Source organism: Asterias amurensis, chromosome 9, assembly GCF_032118995.1.
Source record: "Asterias amurensis chromosome 9, ASM3211899v1".
Taxonomy (NCBI): Eukaryota; Metazoa; Echinodermata; class Asteroidea; order Forcipulatida; family Asteriidae; genus Asterias; species Asterias amurensis.
The window spans coordinates 15171489-15192960 of NC_092656.1; the positions used below are offsets into that span (position 1 = coordinate 15171489).

At 45.1% G+C, this 21472-nt stretch overlaps 1 protein-coding gene across 3 annotated transcripts in view; it reads left to right on the top strand.

Moving 5' to 3' along the window:
• LOC139941977 (high affinity cAMP-specific and IBMX-insensitive 3',5'-cyclic phosphodiesterase 8B-like) overlaps positions 1–21472 on the top strand; it is a 232362-nt gene that overhangs the window by 41327 nt on the left and 169563 nt on the right. For all 3 annotated transcript variants that reach the window (XM_071938629.1, XM_071938628.1, XM_071938630.1), the window contains one exon: positions 10647–10703. In XM_071938629.1, the coding sequence (XP_071794730.1) occupies positions 10647–10703 (57 nt within the window). The remainder of the gene's footprint in view (positions 1–10646; positions 10704–21472) is intronic.

Below are 21472 nucleotides of genomic sequence, written 5' to 3' on the forward strand. Positions count from 1 at the left end.
TGGGACCTAATCCACTGGTGCATACAGCAGGGGATTGCCCTGTCGGCGGTGTACATCCCGGGGAAAGAGAATGTCACGGACGACGCTCTTTCCCGGGGCTGGATCGTCCCGACAGAGTGGTCCCTCCGCCCCTGTGTGGCCCAGTCGCTCTTCCTGCTTATCGACCAACCTCATGTGGATCTGTTCGCCTCTCGGACGAACAATCAACTGCCGATCTACTGCGCCAGGGGTCCCGACCCCGGGGCATGGCGGATCGCTGCTCTGACTATGCGATGGGAGGGGCTGTTGGCATACGCCTACCCGCCCATCTCCCTCATTTCACGGGTGCTGACAAAGATCGAGCAGGATCATTGCAAAGTTCTCTTGATCGCCCCTTTTTGGCCCCGACAGCCCTGGTTCCCTCGGCTGGTCAGGCTCCTGGTGCACAGGCCGGTAGTTCTCCCACAACGCCCGGACCTCATTTACCAGCCCGGGTCCGGAGTGGTTCATCCGACTCCGAGGGACCTGCACCTGACGTGCTGGGTGCTGTCACAAGATCCCTCAGAGCAGCTGGCCTTTCGAGACGGGCTGCGGAAGTTGCCGCCCAGTCTCGAAGGGCCTCAACCCGAAGAGTTTATGACTGCCGACTACGCCATTTCTTTAAATGGTGTAGGCGGCGAGCTATTCATCCCGCCGATACTTCTGTAGAGGAAGTCGGGATTTCCTCCTATATCTTTTTGATAGCGGACTGGCAGCGGCCACGGTGAAAAATTACCGATCGGCCATTGCAGCAGTCCACGGAGGATTCGCCGACGGCACAACAGTCTCGGATAACCGGGCGATTGGGCAGCTGACTAAGGGGATGTTTGTCACCCGTCCCCCTGTGCGCAAACTGGTCCCATCCTGGGACCTCTTTAGCGTGCTGTCAGCACAAACAAAACCCCCTTTCGAACCACTGAGTGGGGCCACGTTGCTACATCTAATGGTCAAAGTGGCCTTTTTGGTAGCGGTCACTACATCTCGCCGACGTAGCGAGCTCCATTCCCTTACAGTGGCGGCGGGGCACATCCGGTGGGAACCCGGAGGAGTCCGCCTGATCCCTACGGCGGGGTTTTTGGCCAAAAATCAATCCGGTTCTTTCGAACCCCCAGATATTTTTGTTCCCGACCTTAAAGCCTTTTCGGCGGTTGCGGCGGACAAACTTTGGTGCCCGGTACGGGCGCTTAAGTGGTACATCGATCGCACAAAGTCACTCCGAACCGGCCACGAACAGCTGTTCATGTCCACGGTTCCACCATTCCGGCCAGCATCCCGCGATACAATCGCGCGTTGGATAGTTACAGCCATCCGCTCGGTGCCGGGCGGATGGCCAGCGACCGATGGTCCAGTTCATGCCCTCGAGGTACGGGGAGTGTCGGCCTCATGGGCTTTCTTTAAAGGGGTCTCCTTGAGTGACATAACAAGGGCGGCCTCCTGGAAGAGCCCGTCCACGTTCTCTGACTGCTACCTGAAGGACGTTCTACAGGTGGATGGGAGAGCGGGTAGAGCCGTGTTACAGGCGGCCAGCCAAGCTGCAAAGCCAGAACAAGCTCCACCTCGTCAGTCACGTGTTTAGGTGAGTTTTTCCACGGTAATACAGTGCTAACAATACTTATAATGTTTTGCTCACCCGTGGGACGACACCCCCTGTACGTTTTGGGCATGGACCACTATCTGGCCTAGTGGCCGCGAAGCGTTCTCTGAATTTTGAGTGACCGGGGTCCTACGCCCCCCTTAAGACATGCAGTAGCACCGCGTATACCCATCACCTTTCCTCGGTGCGAGTCTATGCAAATTAGTAATTCGACTCTACCGGTAAGTAGAGTGAAGTAGACTCCCCCCCCCCCCCACAGTAGTGTGGATGGGGTCTATGAACGAATACTTACCGGTAGAGTATCCCTCCCTCCTTCCCCACAGACTCGGTCCTTGGGTGCTTACATTTAGTAGGGCTCATCGAAAAAGAGGACGACTCCGTGACGGGCATGTCGCGGGGCGTTATGGGTAGGACGGTGGAGGGCGCTATCGTGTGTGAAAGTCTTAGCATTTTTGCCTCGCGGCATAGGGAACATGCAAATTAGTAATTCGACTCTACTGGTAAGTATTCGTTCGTAGACCTCATCCACACTACTGTGGGGGGGGGGGAACTAATTTCAGCGCCACATTAAGTAGAAAAATATGTGGGCCTACCTGCAACTCCACCATCAAGTAAAAATAAGTTGCGCCTTGTAACATCGAGCTGTAATCATGTTTACAGAGCTGAGGTCAGTCACATCCCATAGAGAAAAAGAACATGCAGCTAAATTCTGTTTTTAAAGCCATTGGACACTTTCGGTAAACAGTATTGTCTAAAGGCCCACACTTTGTGTATCACAACTTAAATATAAAATAACAAACCTGTGAAAATTTAGGCTCAATCGGTCATCGAAGTTGGGAGAAAACAATGGGAAAACCAACCCTTGCTTCTGCATGTTTCGCCGTGTCATGACACATATGTTTAAAATAAATCCGTAATTCTCGATATCGAGAATTGATAATTGTTTTAATGTTTTCTCAAAAAGTATTTAAGCATTTCAAAGAATAATATTTCAAGAGAAGTCTTTCACCAATACCTTCTGTAAACCCTGTAAGTTATTTGTAAATCTGTGAACTTTTATTATTTTTTCTGTTCCGAAAGTGTATAATTGCTTTAATGCTAAAACCCTGAGATTTTCTGGATAAATGACATCCTTTCGTTGTTTTCAATATCATTCAGGAACGAATATTTTTGCTACATAGAAATTTTCAGTATTTCGATATGGTTTTTAAAAAGTGACATCAGCAATATAGATGTCCAAAAAGTATTGATTATTTGAGAATAACGATGTTATAACGACATCCTTTCGTTGTTTTCAATATCATTCAGGAATGAATATTTTTGCTACATAGAAGTTTTCAGTATTTCGATATGATTTTAAAAAAGTGACAGCAATATAGATCTCCAAAAAGTATTGATTATTTGAGTATAAGGATGTTATACCTGCAAGGGCCATCAAAGGGGATCCGATCCTGCATGGGCGATCAAAGGATGATCAACAGCTAGTATACATTTAGTGCACATGCACGAGCAATCAGGAACAGATCTTTCTTTTTTGATTTCCCTTTATTGCGTGACCAAAGGAGGATCAGATCCCGCAAGGTCTGGCGTGATACGTAGGTTACTACTGTGTGCATGCAATCTCCACATTGTGAACATCCGGTCTAGGCCAGAATGGCGCAAAAGGTTGACACTCATAGGATTGTATTCTACCTGTTGCCTGGTTGGTGATGTTCTTTAGTGACTGCCATGGCGAACCTACACATAACATCACAAAACGTCGCCGTAGATAAAAGCAGCCGCCGCTGCGGGAGAAATAGTTGGCACAAAATAATCAACAATATCGAGTGTACATGTACATGTACTTCTTATTGAATTTCTGAATTTTTTTGCCCTGCGGAGGCGAAGCCATCGAAATATACTAGTTCCCACAAGTTTTTGTTGAGTAGTTTTTCTGTGTCCCTCCCCAGATTAACTTCTTTTATTTGCATGCTCCCCTCATAGACTAATTTTTCATTGTTCTTTCTATTTGCCCTCACGTCATCAGTTTTTGTATAAGGTGTTCGGGCCAACAGCCTGGAATAGTCTCTACTTTTTGTTTGTTTTTTTATTAGGTGTTCGGGCCAACAGCCCGGAACACCTCTTATTTTTTTATATTTTTTTTTAGGTGTTTGAGGCAAAGGCCCGTACACCTCTTATTTTTGTTCGGTTTTTAGGTGTTCAGGCAACAGCCCGAACAACTTATTGTTATTGTTCAGGGTTTTTTCCGTTTTTTTTTACTTCTTCATCTTACTCTCTGTCAAATTGTCCTCGAACAAAAGCACACTTCCCAAACTCATATGAACTTGAAACTTCGCAAATAGTTAGATATTCACTAGAAGAGTTACATGTGTGAACATTTAAAGTAAATTATTTCAAAAAAATCACAACTTTTGATCCACGCAATGGATTCTTACAATCCATACACCATGGAAAGGTTGTTAAAAACTAAGTAAATGCCTTGCAGACAAGACCCCATTTTGACCTTGTCTTACCGGTTCAAATCGAATTGTTTGCATATTTTGGTAAAAAATACATTTTTGGTTTTGACTATGATCATACTACGTTGATTAGTATGGTTCTCGACCGATCACTGAAGTTAAGTAACGTCGGGCCTGGTCAGTACTTGATTGGGAGACTAGTCTAATTTTCAAGGTGTTTTCAACAAATATTTCCTTTTCGGTTAGTTAGTCTCTTCTCCAGTCATCATTATTCATAAGGTCAGGTCCTCAACCACAAAAGCTATTTTGACAATCTATACATCATACGAAAGGGCTTTACGTACGTAGTCTGTTTTCAAGACGTTTTCGAAAAATAAATTCCCTTCCAGTAGTTATAGTCTCTTCTCCAGTCGTCATTATTCATCAGTTCCTATTTCCTTAAAGGCAGTGGACACTATTATTAGTAATTACTCAAAATTATTATTTTAGCATTAAACTTTTCTTGGTGACGAGTAATAGGGAGAGGTTAATGGTATAAAACATTGTGAGAAACGGCTCCCTCTGAAGTGCCATAGTTTTTGAGAAAGAAGTAATTTTCCATGAATTTGATTTCGAGACCTCAGATTTAGAACTTGAGGTCTCGAAATCAACCATCTAAATGCACACAACTTCGTGTGACAAGGGTGTTTTTTTCTTTCATTATTATCTCGCAACTTTGATGACCGATTGAGCTCAAATTTTCACAGGTTAGTTGTCCAGGCATTATTTGATATGACCTCGAACAAATTGCAACAGAAAGTCTGGTAACTGTTTCATACTCAGAATTTTGTCCTCTATAACATATCAAAACTGATATCGAAAGTGTCATGGCGGCCATTTTTCAAAGTGGCCACCAAAAACCGGATTTTTCCCCAATATCTCAGCTTCTAAATGACTTAAGGCTTTATTAATTTTAAGTGCTAAACATACATTTTCACTGACCAGGAATCAAATGAAACGCATTTCGTAAAGCTAAACCTGGCCAAAAAAGAAAAAATGGCGGCCATTTTCCTAAATGGCAGCTATAAACAGATATTTCCAATAATCTCTGCTTCTAAACGACTTAGAGCTTTAATTTTAAGTGCTGGACATACATTTTCTGGGCCAAGTTCGAGCGGGTTCGAGCGATAGCATGTGATTACAAGCGGGAGCGAGTGGGTTGGGGGAGTACCCCGTTTACCATGTTGAACGAGGGCTAACGTGGAGCATTCATGCGTAAATAATGACCTGAAGAGAATTCTTCAGCGGTGCCCGTTTGCGGGCGGATCTGAGTGTAGTTACTAGTCTAATGCTGGGCGAATAGTGAAATTTTGTTATTCGGATACCGCTGGCCAACTATCCGAAATTAACCGGATATTCGAATAGTTTTTTCGCCGCTAGAGGGCGCTATTAAAAAAAAATAAATAAATAAATATTTAAAAAAATATTGTTTCTTTGTCGCTAGAGGGCGCTGTTCATTTGTGAATGAGATCTTCTGGGCGGATTGATATTAGTTTTAGACAGTGACACTTGGTTCATTCATAAATAACTTTTGTAATCTTTGAATAAATTAGAAACGTCAGAAATGTCATTGTTTTAACTCTTCACGGAGGTGAGCATAGTTAAATACTTAATTTATGCTGTTTTATGCTGTCTTAATAGAAGTTTCATTAGGATTCAGACAAAACATTCATATCAGTTGTCGCCCGCCGTCCGCGGATATTCGGATATTAAAGAATATCCAGTTACTTGGTTGTAATTACAAAACTATCCGGTGTATAAATAGCTATTCGCGCCCTATGCGGATATCCGGTTAAGAAAAAAAAGGCATTCGCGGTTACGGATAGGAAAACCTATTCGCCATTAACCGGATATTCGAATAATTCGCCCAGGCCTAGTAGTTACTGTGTAAACATGGTCCATAAAGTCTTCTGCCGACCACACAAAGCACAACTGACTTGTGCCGACCGCACACAGCACTGTCAGAAAATCCTTTGTGGTCTGGCGACGGTTCCAGCAGTATGGCCATCTTATCCATCTTTATAATAATATTAATATAATAGTACTGTTAACAAAATGTTTTATGCAGAGAATGTCCAAACTTTTGTCCATCTTATTGTTAATAATAATTGTCGTTGAGGGACATTTGCAGTTGGACAACAATTTTGTTTAAGTGGAAAAAAGAACACCCATACGTATACTCCGTCTTTTACATGATGATCCCGTTCAGAGACGGTTGGGTCAGAGACTTGGAGACCGTTGGAGTATAAGTGTACTTTGCTCATGTTTTAAATAGAGAATGTCGGAAATACTATTTTTTTTTTTATATACTTGGGCGTTGTGGGACATTTGCAGTTGGAAAATACTTTCATTTAAAGTGTAAGGATGTCCGTACCCTGTCTTTAAAATTACAATCCCATTCTGAGACTTTTGAGTATTGTTAACGAAATGTTTTATATAGAAAGTGTCTGAACTCCCACCTTTTTAGGTGTTCGGGCCAACAGCCCGGAACACCTCTTATTTTTGTTCGTTTTTTAATATTTTTTTTAGGTGTTCGGAGCAGAGCATAGCTCTGCACACCTTTTGTATTGTTCGTTTTTTTTTTTTTTTACTTCTTCATCTTCTTCTCTCCGTCCCTTGTCCTCGAACAAAAGCACACTTTCAAAACTCGTATGAACTTGAAACTTTGCACATAGTTAGATGTGCATTAGGAGTGGAATACTGTTTTAGTTACGTCATGATGACGTCATCCATTCTTGAGTTATAAAAATTCAAAGTTTATTAATTCAAAAAATCATAACTTTTGATCTACATGATGGATTCTTACAATCGATGCATCATCGAAAAGGTCTTAAAAAACTCTGTAAACGCCTCGCAGACATGACCCCATTTTTACCTTGTCTTCTTCTGGTTCAAATTGGATTTTTTTGAATATTTTCATAAAAAATACATTGTTTGTTTTGACTATGACCATACTGTGTTGATTACTATGATTCACGTCCGATCATTGAAGTTAAGCAACATCGGGCCCAGTCAGTACTTGGATGGGAGATCCGCTTGGTCAGTTAATGTTTTTTTCTTTCTTTTTTACTTACTTATTTTTTTATATAAATAGCTTCGTTTATAGTATGTTTTCAAGGCGTTTTCAACAAACATTTCCCTTCCGGTTAGTTAGTCTCTTCTCCAGTCGTCATTATTCACAAGTTCTTATGTCCTCAACCACAATAGCTATTTATACAATCTATAGGCCTACATCATATGAAAGGGCTTTTCGTACGTTGTCTGTTTTCAAGGCGTTTCAACATTCAACAAACATTTCTCTTTTGGTTAGTTAGTCTCTTCTCCAGTCGTCGTTACTCATCAGCTCCTATTTCCTTAACCGCAAAAGCTATTTTGACAATCTATACATCATATGAAAGGGCTTTACGTACTTCACAAAAATGGGTATGTTGGTGACCTTCTCTTGACCTTTTGACCTGTCTAAACCGGAAGTGCATGTAAAATGCTTTGAATATGCGTTACTTCTTGGAATTGTCGCTTTGTAATTTCCACTAGGGTTGTATTTTTGTACTCCCGGATGCCGAACACCTTGTTTTTGTTATGACAAAAACTTAAGTCTAGTTTATTGATACTTCTTCTTCTTCTTCTTCTTCTCTACGTCCCTTGTCCGTTAACAGAAACATCTTTCCAAAGATCGTATGAACTTGAAACTTCACACATAGTTGGATATTCATTAGGAGAAGAAAAACGTGTAGTTACGTCATGATGACGTCATCCATTCTTGAGTTATGAAAATTCAAAGTTTATTATTTCAAAAAATCATAACTCTTGATCTACACAATGGATTCTTACAATCAACACATCATCGGAAAGGTCATTAAAAACTCTGTAAACCCCATTTTGACCTTGTCTTCCGGTTCAAAATTTATGTTGAAATATTCCACCATTGGCCGTGCGTAAAGATTTTACACATACAACACGTGTTGAGTCACGCTTCAGTGCTCATCCATAGAGCGCAATGCTTCGCGTATAATAGTCTTCGTTCAAGGCGTTTTCAACATACAGTTCCCTTACAATTACTTAGTCTGTTCTGTACAGTCGTCAATATTTCATAAGTTCATATTTCCTCAACCACAGAAGCTATTTTGACAATCTATACATCATTTTGAAGGGCTTTACGTACTTTACAAAAACGGATATGTTGGTGACCTTCTCGTGACCTTCTGCTATGTCTGTGGTAGAGTTTTTGATAATTGTTTCAAAATTGGTATGATACATAACCTCCCTCACAATAGCAACTTATATGTAGAGTCTTAGCTTGATGACGTCATCATTGCTTTGAAGGTGCACTTTTCAAAGCTGTGTGTATGCCAAACCAAAAGTTCGACTGAGGTGAAACTTGTTGTTTTGTTAGTCAAGGACATTAACTTCTTGAACTCGAAAAGACGTCATGATGACGTCATCGTGTTGTTTCGACATTTTTTGTTTGTTACAAATCTTGAGACGAAGCAAGTTGCAATATTTGTTTTTTACACCAGGCTTTTTACTCCTGGAAACCGAACACCTAGAGTTTGTTCACAAACTCTCAATGTCTAGTTCATAATAATTGTGGTCGGGACATGTGCAACTTGGACAATAATTTTTTAAACAGAAAAAAGAACGTCCGGATAGGCCTACCCCGCCTTTTATTTAATTAGTGGCCAAAACGTCTGTACTCCCTCTTTTAAACAATAATCCCATTGAGAGACTTTTGAGTATTGTTGACAAAATGTTTTATATTATAGGGAATGTCCGAACTCTCGTCTTATTTATAATAATTGTCATTGTGGGAAATTTGCACAATAATTTTTTGAATATATGGAAAAAAGAACGTCTGTACTCCGTCATTTAGTAATAACTCCGTCTTTTAAATAATAATCCCGTTCTGAGACTTTCGGGTATTGTTAACAAAATGTTTTATATAGAAAATGTCTAAACTCACATTTTTTTAAAATAATTTTTGTCGAGACATTTGCATTTGGGTAATAACTTAATTAAAATGAAAACAAAAACGTCCGTACTCCCGTCTTTTAAAAAATAATCCCGTTCAAAGACTTTTGAGTATTGTTATCAAATGTTTTATAATAGAAAATGTGTGAACTTCCGTCTTTTAATAATGTCTTTTTAATGATAACTTTCGTTATTTTTTTGTGAGACATTTGCAGTTGGACAATAATTTTGTTAAACGGAAAAAAGGAACGTCCGGATAGGCCTACCCCGCCTTTTTTTATGTAATTAGTGGTAAGAACGTCTGTACTTAGTCTTATAAATAATAATCCCGTTCAGAGACTTGTGCATATTGTTGATTTAAAAAAAAAATTATATGTAGGGAATGTCCGAACTCCTGTCTTATTAATAATACTTGGACAATAATTTTAAAAATTGAAAACAGAATGCAGGTCTCTGTCTTTAAAATAATAGTCCCGTTCTGAGACGTTCGATTAAACAAAATGTTTTATATAGAGAATGATCGAACTCCTGTCTTTCTCAATCATAGATGTCGTGGTGGGACATTTGCAATTTTTGGTTTAAATTTTAAGAATGTCCGTTCTGAGACTGTCGAGTATTGTTTACAAAATTTTTTATATTTATTTTGAGAATGTCTGAATTAGTTTTGGTAACATGGGGAGGAACGTCGTCTGTACTCTGTCTTTTTAATAAAAATACCGTTCTGAGACTTTCGATATGTCAACAAAATGTGTTATTTGGAATGTCCGAACTCCCGTCTTTTTTAATAATCCGCAGCATAACATTGCAAACACTGGCTAAGATTATTTGTGGGGAAAAAAGCACACTGTTCTACATACGTGTCAAATGTCAAGAAAAGGACTGGCTTGCAGGGCTTATTTTTGTGTTTTTATACATGACTTTTCTTGGGTTTTTTTAAACCGAGCTTTTAACCGAGATCTGTTTCATTAAGTTTCATTGGAATAATAAGCAGTACAGTTCAATAAACCATTGTGCATTTGAGTTATAACCATAACTCCTTATTGCAAGAATGTTCTGACTTGAAACTTCAATCAAATTTTGATTCTTGCATGTAGCTTCATATGAAAAGATAAAATTTGAATAGTTAATCACTTTGTTCCAGTTGAATTTAAGCTACATCAATGAAAACCAAATGAAAACAAGTAGATAATACGTGTATGAAAAGATGAAAAAGTGTTTATCACTACTTCCAGTTGAATGAGCTAAAACAATGAAAATCTTCAATGGTTATTACTTTATATTTGTCAATGTCTCCACCCCTTTGACCGAAATGACTGTTTTTTTCTGTCAGTCATTGGTTCCATCTTGCGATCGGCAGCTTGCCATGGCAGCTTTGCTGTTCTAGTTTCACATGATTTTGTTCAACACACATTGGTGTACACAATGTATCATGGGTTAAAACCTAAAATAGTGTATTGGTCCCCGATGCAAATTTAACATCTTTTATGAAGTTTTATTATTGTAGAAACATGTATAATTTTCAAATTCTTGGATTAACCCATAATGTTCTTTTTTTTTTACCTCTTTAGGGAATGGCAAGTGAAGTGTCGTTTGGGCCCATTAAGCTCTGTCAGCGTGCAATGCAGGTAAGCCATTAAGGCATTGGTATAAATTATGTACTATGCCCGGTGCATTAGTCAATTGACTATGCCCCCGCCCTGAAAATAACGCAACTATGATGTATGTACCATATAAACTCATTTCACCCACCATAAAGTTCACTATCGAATACTCTCTCACCAGTGTTAATTTTCTAGATGTTACAATAACCAAATCCCCTAATGGCATTGTCACAGATGTTTACAGTAAACCCACCGACACAGTACCTTCTCTCCAACAGTTGTCACCCCAGTCACTGTAAGAAGGCAATTGCTTACAGTCAGGCCTTACTTATCAGACGTATCTGTTCCTGTACAAGAGGCGCTCATCAGAGCTAAGGAAACACCTTGTATCTAGGGGACACAGCGAACGCAGGGTCCAACTTGCAATCAACAGGGCTTTCAACGTACCTCGTCATACTCTGTTGACCAACACGGGAGCCAAAAAAGCTCCTACCAATAGAGTTGCCTTGGTCACCACCTTCCACCCCGAACTACCCAAACTTTCCTCAATCCTCAATAATAACATGACTATCCGCTGACCTCCGACCCAGCCTTTGGCTCCGCTACGTGGGCGACACCTTTGTCGTGTGGCCCCACGGTCAGGACTCTCTCCATAAATTTCTGCAGTACCTCAACCAACAACACTCAAGTATCAAATTCACTATGGAGCAAGAACATTCCGGAAAGTTACCCTTTCTGGATGTTCTCATCACAAGAAACCAAGACGGCACCCTCCACCCCAGCATTTAACGGAAACCCACCCACACCGACCGTTTCCAACATCAGCGGTCTTTCCATCATCCAGCTATCAAGTCGTCAGTCAACAGTGCGCTGGTTCAACGGGCTTATACCATTTGTGAGCCGGATAGCCTCCAGCATGAGTTGCAGCACATCACCACTTCTCTACAGCGGAATGGATACAACGCCAAGCAAGTCAAGACAAGCAAGCCCGTCCCCCCCGACCAAAGGGTCTCCTATACCCAAGGTCAAACACACACACCCATAGTTAGTAGGTCCCCCCTCTCATCGCCTCCAACACATCTTCAAGCAAGCAGGAATCAAGGTGTATCACTCCGCCCCAAACAAAACTCCATGGCTCTCTCCGATCGCACAAGGACAAGAAGGACCCCTCCACCCGTGCCGGAGTCTATCGCATTCCATGCGAATGTGGTAAGGTTTATGTCGGGGAAACCGGGCGTAACCTTCCCACTAGACTTAAGGAACATCGAGCACACGGAAGGAGGGGGGACTTCGATAAATCCGCCATCGTCAAGCATTCCCACATCACTGACCACCGAGTGAACTGGGAAGCAGCAGAAATCATCGCTCCAATCCAGGCGTGGCACCCTAGACGCATCAGAGAGGCCATCTAGATCCACAAGCATGACACCGTACCCCAAGACATCGGCTTCCACATCAGCGACATCTGGCTCCCCCTCCTCCCGACCAATGGATCTTCTATATCCACGGTCACCCCCGAGGCCCCCAACCATTAGACTGCTTTGGGTCATCTATACCCTGTGCTTGTTCCTACTGACACGGTTCAGTGAGCACACACCCCCCACACACCACCCAAGGCTCCACAACAGGTTTCTCCACGCATCATCGAGTTCACTTCCCGCCTCTATTTCCCACCTTCGTGCATCACCGTTGATCCGCCGCCCAGTACTTAAGCAGCATGCAGCATCAGAGTCCAGCATTCTTCAGAAGACGATCAGAGCATACTGATCGAAATGTCGAGTTAATCCAACGGTTCTTTTCAGAACCACCCCAACTCATTTAGAGATTGTTATTACATGGTGTTACCGCAAACTCTTTTATAATATGACTATCCTTCACTCCTCCAACAGGTTACACTCAGCAATCCCTGAGGTTCCAATGGTTGCATTCCGCCGCTCTAAGAACCTCAGTGACATCCTAGTCAGGGCCAAACTTCCCCCAGGTACAGTCCGAACAAAACCCTCGACAGATATACTGGGCTGTCACAAATGTACACGTTCCAAATGCAAAACGTGTCTGTACATTAAGCCCTCACTTAAGGTGAAGAGTCATACCAGTGGCTCTTCATATAACATTAAGACCGACTCCGAATGTAGCACGTCTAACGTAGTCTATGTCATATCATGTAAGAGATGTGGGCTACAATATGTGGGAGAGACTAAGACCAAACTTAGTCTTCGCTTTGCGAATCATGTCTCTTCCATAAATACCAAGAAACCGTACCCAGTCTCTATCCACTTCAACAGCCCCAATCATAGTGTCAATGATGTTGAACTTCTGGTGACTGAAGCTTGCAATGGTGATGACACACATCGCGTAGCATAGAGAATTACACTGGATTCACCAACTCAAGACAGTCAAACCCTTTGGACTAAACATAAACACTGGTGTTAAAAAACTTCCCATTAACCTCCACTTCACTTCTGCCTGAGAACTTATATGCTGTATATATTCTGTAAATAAAGTTTAAATTAATTTTTTTAAGTTGTTCTCATAAATTTGTAACTACAACTGTCTCATGTAAGTAACCCCCCCCCTCCTTTTTTCCACAGGTTCCTCATACCTATTTTTAAAACCATCCTACCTTTGATCTTGCTATTCTTTATTAATTGACCATTGCTAGTTGCATCATGATGCAACTTGCTCTCTAATTCTACCCTTTCCCTGCATTGTTATCGAACAATGCATTTACCACTTTTATGGTCCAGCAATCCATCCTTTCATACTAAACATCCTTTGTCCTCGCCACTTTACTCCTATTGGTTCATAGCCACCAATTGTTTCTGAAATAGTAACTTTGATTGTTTATTTTCCTGCTTCTTTCTGGATCCTTCCCTTAATCCCTCTCCCTTCTCTTTTTCTATAAAATGGATATGTATCTGTCTGTACTTGTTTTATGCCTCTGAAGAAGGTCCGGTTTGGATCGAAAGCTAAGGCCATCTACCCTATTCATTATGATATGTATGTACGCTGTATGTAATCTTTGGCCACTCTAATTTCTTTGCGAGATCTTCAAATGATCTGAAGTATCGAGTAACTTCCTTGCCATCAAATTTTGGAACAAGTCTGATGTTTTTCCCAAAGTCAAAACCTATTATGGGCCTTGGATGAATATGGCGTGTTAACTGAGCCTTTGAGGTCCAACTCTTTTAGTTTAAGCTCATGAGCCATTTCCATTTCTCCAAGTTCAAATTCTTTGTCGTTTAGTATTTTGTCAGAAGCCATTTCTATTTCCTTTAGTTCAGTATCTTTGTCTTTAAGTTTCAACTGCAATTACAAGAGTCTACTTCACTCTACTTACCGGTAGAGTCGAATTACTAATTTGCATATTCCCTATGCCGCCAGGCAATATTGCTAAGACTTTACACACAATAGCGCCCTCCACCATCCTACCCACAATGCCCCATGACATGCTTGCCACGAAGTCGTCCTCTTTTCTCTTAGCCACAGTTGGGTGAGGACGTAAATAATTCTGTGTCCAACAGTTTACCGTTTTTAAAATGAAATAAAAACACCTTACCTTTATTGCTGAGATTTGAAATAAAGACTGAGATTGAAGATAGTAGAGTTGTTGTTTAGTTGAAGTGTTTTAGATAAAGATCGTTATAAATGAGTAGTTCAAGGAAATGGAAATTGGGGAGGGCTCCGACTGTCGGAACTGGGGGTACGTCCATTCCCCCGGGACAGTCGGAGCCCTCGGAGGGCTGCGCCGGTGACACTCTGTCACTGGGCTCGCCCTTCAACCGGCCCCCGCAGCCTCAGTCGGCTGCGTCGGCTGGGGGACCCACTGACCAAGGAGGGAGCCTTCCCGCTCCCCCTCTTCAATCAGCGTACGTGGGTCCACCCAATCTAAGGTCAAGCGCCCCGGCAAGTCCAAGAAAACTAGTGCCGGGGCGGCGACCAAGAGAGGAAGGGCTAAAGGTAACTCCGTTCCGGAGCGCACCGCGCCCTCTCTCGAGCCTCGGGGTCACTGCAGCCGGAGGGATTCCCCCCCTCCACACGGCTCAGTGAACCCGGCCCTCGCCGACCACGTGGGTTCCCCCACGACGGTCGTTGATGGGCCTTTGCGAGGCCACCCTACCCGATCGACACCCGCCCACACCATAGGCGGTGGTGCGCTTGCAATGGGTAGAAGGATTGGTGACGTGGAGTGGGGTAGCTGGGAGTCCCCTGGCACACCCCGCTCACAGGGCCCGCCCTCCTCTTCGGGTTTTACCCGTTACTCGGGCGTCCCGGGCGCCCAGATTTCCTCCGAGAGGGCCTCAGATTCGACCCGGGACCGATATTTGCACAAGAGACAGAATACCAAGAAAGACCGTCACGCCCGACATTCACCGTCAAGCGATCTGAAGCGTCTATGTCTGGCTCCCAGAAAGGCAAGCCCTTCAACCGGCCCCCGTAGCCTCAGTCGGCTGCGCCGGCTGGCGGACCTCCAAAGGAAGGGAGACTTTCGTTCCACTTCTCTGGTCAGCAGTATGCGTGGGTCTACCCATGGAGAAAGATTAATTCCTAAATATTCCTCCATGGTCTACCCAATCGAAGGTTAAACGCCCAAGCAAGACAAAGAAAGCTGGTGCTGGGGCGGTAACTAGAAGAAGTAGGGCTAGGGGTGGCTCCTATCCGGAGCGCACCGTGCCCTCTCTCGACCCGGTCTCGGGGTTGCTGCAGCCGGAGGGCATCCCCCTCTCCACACGGCTCGGCTTACCCGGCCCTCGCTGACCACGAGGGTTCCCCCACGACGGTTGTTGACGGGCTTTTGGAGGGCCGCCTTACCCGATTAACACCCGCCCACGCCATGGGCTGTGGGGCGCTTGCAATGTAATGGGTTGAAGGATTGTTTACATGGAGCAGGGTAGCTGGGAGTCCCCCGGCAAACCCCGCTCACTGGGCCCGCCCTCGTCTTCGGGTTTACCCGTTGTTCGGGCGCCCCGTTCACCCAGGTGAAATAATTATAAATAAATAAATAAAAAATAAAAAAAATTTAAAAAAAGACATCACGCTCGACATTTCCCAGGCGTCTCCGGGATAACGAGTCAGTATCCCGAGACGATTTCATGACAGCTTTTCAGACCCTCATGGCCACATTTCCGGCCAACATGAGGTTAAGAATTTTGCCCCACCGGGCCTGTACATCCAGCCCGACCATTCCGGTCACGACTGGGTGCACTGCTCCGCACCTACCACACACGATCTTATGAGGGGTGGCGCGGGGCAGGATGGACAGTCACGCACTTGGGTACAAGGGCACCATCCCCGCCGGGGATCAGCCTGCACCCTTCGAGGTCCTTCGTGTCCAATAGGGGTCGGACCATCATGGTTTGGGCACAGCTCTGCCATTTGGTGGCACGCCTTTGCTGGATGCCCCTGACCCTTTTTTGAGTCCGGCTAGCTACTCGTCCCTGGAAAAGGACGAGTTGGCTACTAGCATTCAGCGGTCGTCAATTTCCGAAACTAAATTGCGCCTTGTCAAGCGGGACAGGACTCGGATGCCGGGCCTTCTCGTCGAGAAATCTGAGGATCCTCCTGCTGAACGACAATCGTTCAAGTGGAGGACAGGCCCGACTCTGCGGAGCGGAAATAATTTTCCAGCTATGCCACTCGATCGTGTCTGCAGTGACCGTATCGAGGGCAATATGTTGGCGACCATTTGGAATACTTACTCCAAGTGGGCGGAGACTTATTATCGATTCCCCACGGTGGACTTCGATATATATTTTCCGAACCCAGTTCTACCAGACTCGGCGTCAGATAGACTTGCCGCCGATAGGGGGACAGCTCCTTCCAAGTTTCCCTTTGCAGACAAAGCCCACGGGAAAATGGAAGAGGTAGTCGGGAAGAGGGACTCAGCGTCACGCTTTGGCATGCGCACGTCGTCCTTCCGACTCCTTCTATCCGAGTACCTCACACTAGCTGGTGTTGAGGACTCGGCGGTTCCGGCAGACATGTTGGTAGCTTCCATCCATTGTCTGACAGCAGGCTGCATACCGATCTGGACCAGTTTGCAAGGGTTTTGACCCTAGCAACATCGGCCTAACGGCTGCACGTCTAAGATGCGCTTTTTGTCTCCCGTCCGCGGGGCATGACAAGCATATCGACGCGCTCCCTCTGATGGGGAAAGTCCTGTTTGCGGGTAATTTTCAGGAGTCCATGGAGTCCGAGGCTAAATGCCTTAAGGCCACGGACGAGATGGAGCTGAGGAAACCACAGGCCTCCACGCCACAGGCGAAGTAGCTGGGGTTGATTAGGCAGCACTTTGGAGACGAGTGGTGATGATTTTCCATTACCTCGACGATTGGTTAATTGTGGGTCGGTCCAGGGAGGCGACGACAGCCGCGCTCAAGATAACCTGGGGTTCTTGGTGACAGACGAGAAGTCGTACCCAATCCCCTCCAGGTGCCCACCTTCATCGGTGCGGCCCTCGACTTTCAGAAGGAGCTGGCCCGCCCATGGGTGGACCAGGTGTTGAACTTGCGTCAATGCGTGGTGTCCCCCCCCCCCTTTTTTTCCTCGGGCAACGGTGGCACTGAAGCTGGCCTGGCTCAGTTTCGTGGGCCTTATAGCCAGCATGGTGGATTTAATCAACTTTTGCAGGAGAGGGATGAGGCCTATTCAGCTTCGTCTCCTCACCTACTTCTGGCCTAGCCGCCATTAGATCCACCCCCCCCCCCCCCCCCCCCCGGTGCCTACCATGCCTTGGCTGACCCCCACCTATGTTGGTGGATGGCCAACCTCATGCAGAGTCGAGCGTTCTGTCCGCCCCGTCCATCCTTGACCATCGTCACTGATGCGTCTCTGTACGGCTGGGGGCGACCCTTTACCCTCGCCAGATAGCAGGGGTATGGGGCCCAGAACATCTCTCAAACCTGGAAATGCTGGTGGACCGCAATGCCCTTCAGCATTTCCTGGCGCAGTTGACGGGGCAAGCCGTCCTGGTGCGTTCCGACAACGCTACAGTCGTGGCGTTTTCAACCACCAGGGGGGCACCCGGTCGTTTAACTCCACTGGTGCTTACAGTAGGGGACTTCTCTGTCGACGGTCTCCATCCCAATGAAGGAGAATGGTACAGCCGACGCCCTCTCCCAGGGTCGGATTATTTCGACAGAGTGGTCACTCCGATACACTCCGTCCCTCTGCCTGGGTGGCCCAGTCGCTCTTTCTGCTGATTGACTGGCCTTCAGTGGACTTGTTTGCCCCTCTGGCGAATAAGCAGCTGCCGATCTACTGTGCCAGAGGCTTGGCAGACCGACGCACTGGCCATGCACTGAGACGGGCTGCCAACGTACGCCTACGCCATCTCCCTCATTACGGGGGTGCGGACCGAGATCGAGCAGGATTGCTGCAAGGTTCTTTGATCGCCCCAATCTGGCCACCACAGCCCTGGTTCCCTGGGCTGGTCAGGCTCCTGGTACACAGGCCGATGGTCCTTCCGCAGCGACCGGACCTTATATACCAGCCCGGACCCATAGTGATTCATCCGGCTTTGGGGGCCCTGCACCTGACATGCTGGGCGCAGTCAGAGGACCCCTCAGAGCAGTGGGCCTCTCGAGAAGGGCTGCGGAGGTCGCCGCCCAATCCTGGAGGGCCTCCATTCGGAGATTATATGAATGCCGACTACACCATTTCTTTAAAAAGTGTAGACGGCGAGCTATACATCCCGCCAATACATCAGGGATTTCCTCTGGTACCTTTGAAAGCGGGCTGGCGACGGCCACGGTGAAGGATTACTGGTCAGCCATCACAGCGTTTCACGCGGGGTTTGCAGGTGGATCGACGGTTTTGCGATAACCAGGCAATCCGGCAGCTGACTAGGGGGATTAACCCGTCCCCCTGTGTGCAAGATGGTCCAACCCTTGGACCTCTTCAGCGTATTGTCAGTTCTAACCAAACCCCCTTCGAACCGCTATTGTGGGGCCACATTGTTGCACATGTCTATCAAGGTGGCTTTCTGGTGGCAGTGGCTACGTCTTGCCGATGTAGCAAACTCCACTATCTTACAGTGTTGGCTGGACACATCCGGGGGGAACTCGGAGGAGTCCGCCTTATACCTTCTTCGGGGTTCTTGGCTATATTGTAAGTTCTAACCAAACCCCCTTCGAACCGCTATTGTGGGGCCACATTGTTGCACTTGTCTATCAAGGTGGCTTTCTGGTGGCAGTGGCTACGTCTTGCCGATGTAGCAAACTCCACTACCTTACAGTGTTGGCTGGACACATCCGGGGGGAACTCGGAGGAGTTCGCCTTATACCTTCTGCGGGGCTCTTGGCTAAGATTCAGTCCGATTCTTTAGAACCCGCAGACACCTTTGTCCCTTTTTTGGCGGTCGTGGTGGACGGACTTTGGTGCCCTGTACGGGCATTAGGTGGTATGTCGACCGCACAAAGTCAATCAGAACCGGCCACAAACGACCGTTTGTGTCCACGGTTCCACCATTCCAACCGGCGTGTCGCGATACGATCGCATGTTGGATAGTCACAGCTATTCGTTTGGTGCCGGGCGGGTGGCCTGCGGCCGTTGGTCCGGTTCATGCCCGCGAGATGCGGGGGTGTATTCCTCATGGATTTTCTTTAAAACCCCATGAAGGATATCACAAGGACATGTTCTCCGACTGCTACCTGAAGGACGGTCTGCAGGTGGATGGAGGAGCAGGTCGAGCCGTGTTGCAGGCGGCCAGCAGAGCTGTGAAGCCTGAAGAACCTCGTTAGGGATCACGCTTGTATGTGATTTTCCCATATAATAGAGGGCTAACATTACAATAAGTTTTGTTCACCCATGGAGACGAAACCTCCATTCATTCGGGTATGGACCTTTATCTGGCCTAGGGTCCGCGAGGCGTTCTCTGAACTTTGGAGCGCGCCTGGGTCCTACGCCCCTAAAGACATGCAGTAGCACGGCGTATACCCACCGCCTTTCCTCGGTGCAAGTCTATGCAAATTAGTAATTTGACTCTACCGGTAAGTAGAGTGAAGTAGACTCCCCCCCACAGAAGTGTGGATGGGGTCTACAGACGAATACTTACCGGTAGAGTATCCCTCCCTCCTTCCCCACATACTCGGTTCTTGGGTGCTTACATTTTGGTAGGGTTCATAGAAAAGAGGACGACTTCGTGGCAGGGCATGTCATGGGGCATTGTGGGTAGGACGGTGGAGGGCGCTATTGTGTGTAAAGTCTTAGCAATATTGCCTGGCGGCATAGGGAATATGCTAATTAGTAATTCGACTCTACCGGTAAGTATTCGTTCGTAGACCCCATCCACACTTCTGTGGGGGGGGGGGGGGATTTCAGCTTGAGCTTGTTTGGATCTGTCATGCTTACATCACTCTCAATTAAACCATATTGAAATGAGGCATTACAAACAGTACGATTTAAAAAGCTCTTTTTTTCTCCTCCAAATACCTTGACTCCAAGTGTTTGTGCCACAGCACACAACTGATCTTTGGTTATTTCATCAATAATTTTGACTTTTAAATCGGCTCTGCTTAAAAATTCTTCAGCAGAAGTGAAACTCGATTTAGATGTTTTGGCGTCCGCCATTTTCGGACGTTTTCCAAAAAGAAATAACACTATAACAAACAACCACAAAGTGGAAATATTTCAGTGGAGCTAGCGGTCATTTCCCGGACAAGCCCCCATTTTCTGTTACGAAGTCGCAGATCCAAATAAACAACTTAACAGAAATTATTAAGGGAAAGACCGCACTTGAATAAATGTGAATGGGAGTCAAGGTTTAGAACAACAAAATATAAGACATTTAATGAAATTAATATTCAGCACTTCAAAATATACAAGCATAAAGGGGAAGTTGAATTAATTCAATTCAATTCAATGAACATTTATTACATACAATGAGGAATTTAATACAATTGTGACCGGCTTTAAAGGATTTGGGTACTTTTTCAAAATGTCCATAGATTTACATTAAACTTACAGGGTTTGAAGATAATGATAGTTGAAAGCTTTCCTTCAAATCTTACTTACTGAGGTGCTGTAGTTTTTGAGAAATGAGTAAAACAATGTCATGAAAATACGTTTGTAAATGATTAAAATAATTTTCGTCTCATGAGACGAAAATTATTTTTATGACGTTGTTTTACTCATTTTCCCCAAACTACAGCACCTCAGCACATAGTATTTTCAGGGAAGCTTTCTACTATCATTATCTTCAAATTGTGTAAGTTTAGTGTAAATCTGTGGACGTTGTGTTTTTTGTCCTACAAAAGTTACATAGACACTTTAATAAAGGACCCTGCAGGATACAATCTTCACTGTTTACTTCTGTTTTAACTGCAGAAAATAATTGAAGTCAATGAAGAGAATTAAATACATGAAAATAGCAGGGCGGTGGTAATGGAATGCGTGAAGTTATAAATAGGGGAGAAGTTTTACCTCTGTTGAAACTCTAAGTTGGGGTTCGTCGCTGCCATGGTCCAGTGGTGGGCGGATCCTTGAGGTGTTCTACTGGAGTTGTTACTCGGCGGTGTACCGGCAAGGACTCAGTATGGTTAGCAGGAGAAAGTTAGAAGTCACCGGGCTACTGCCTCACGGCTGCTAGCCCGGTCATTGAAGCTCAAACATCGGCAAGGACCCAGCTCAGTCAGCCAGATGTTCAAAGTCATCAGGGCCACGCCACACGGCTGCTAGCCTGGCAGTTGGAGTTTTCACCGTACGTCTCTGGAAACTGAAACTTAGAATCTGCTGAGTCGCGAGTATTGTATGCCTTTTAAACACCGATTTCGTGTGGAATTCCAGTGTTCTGC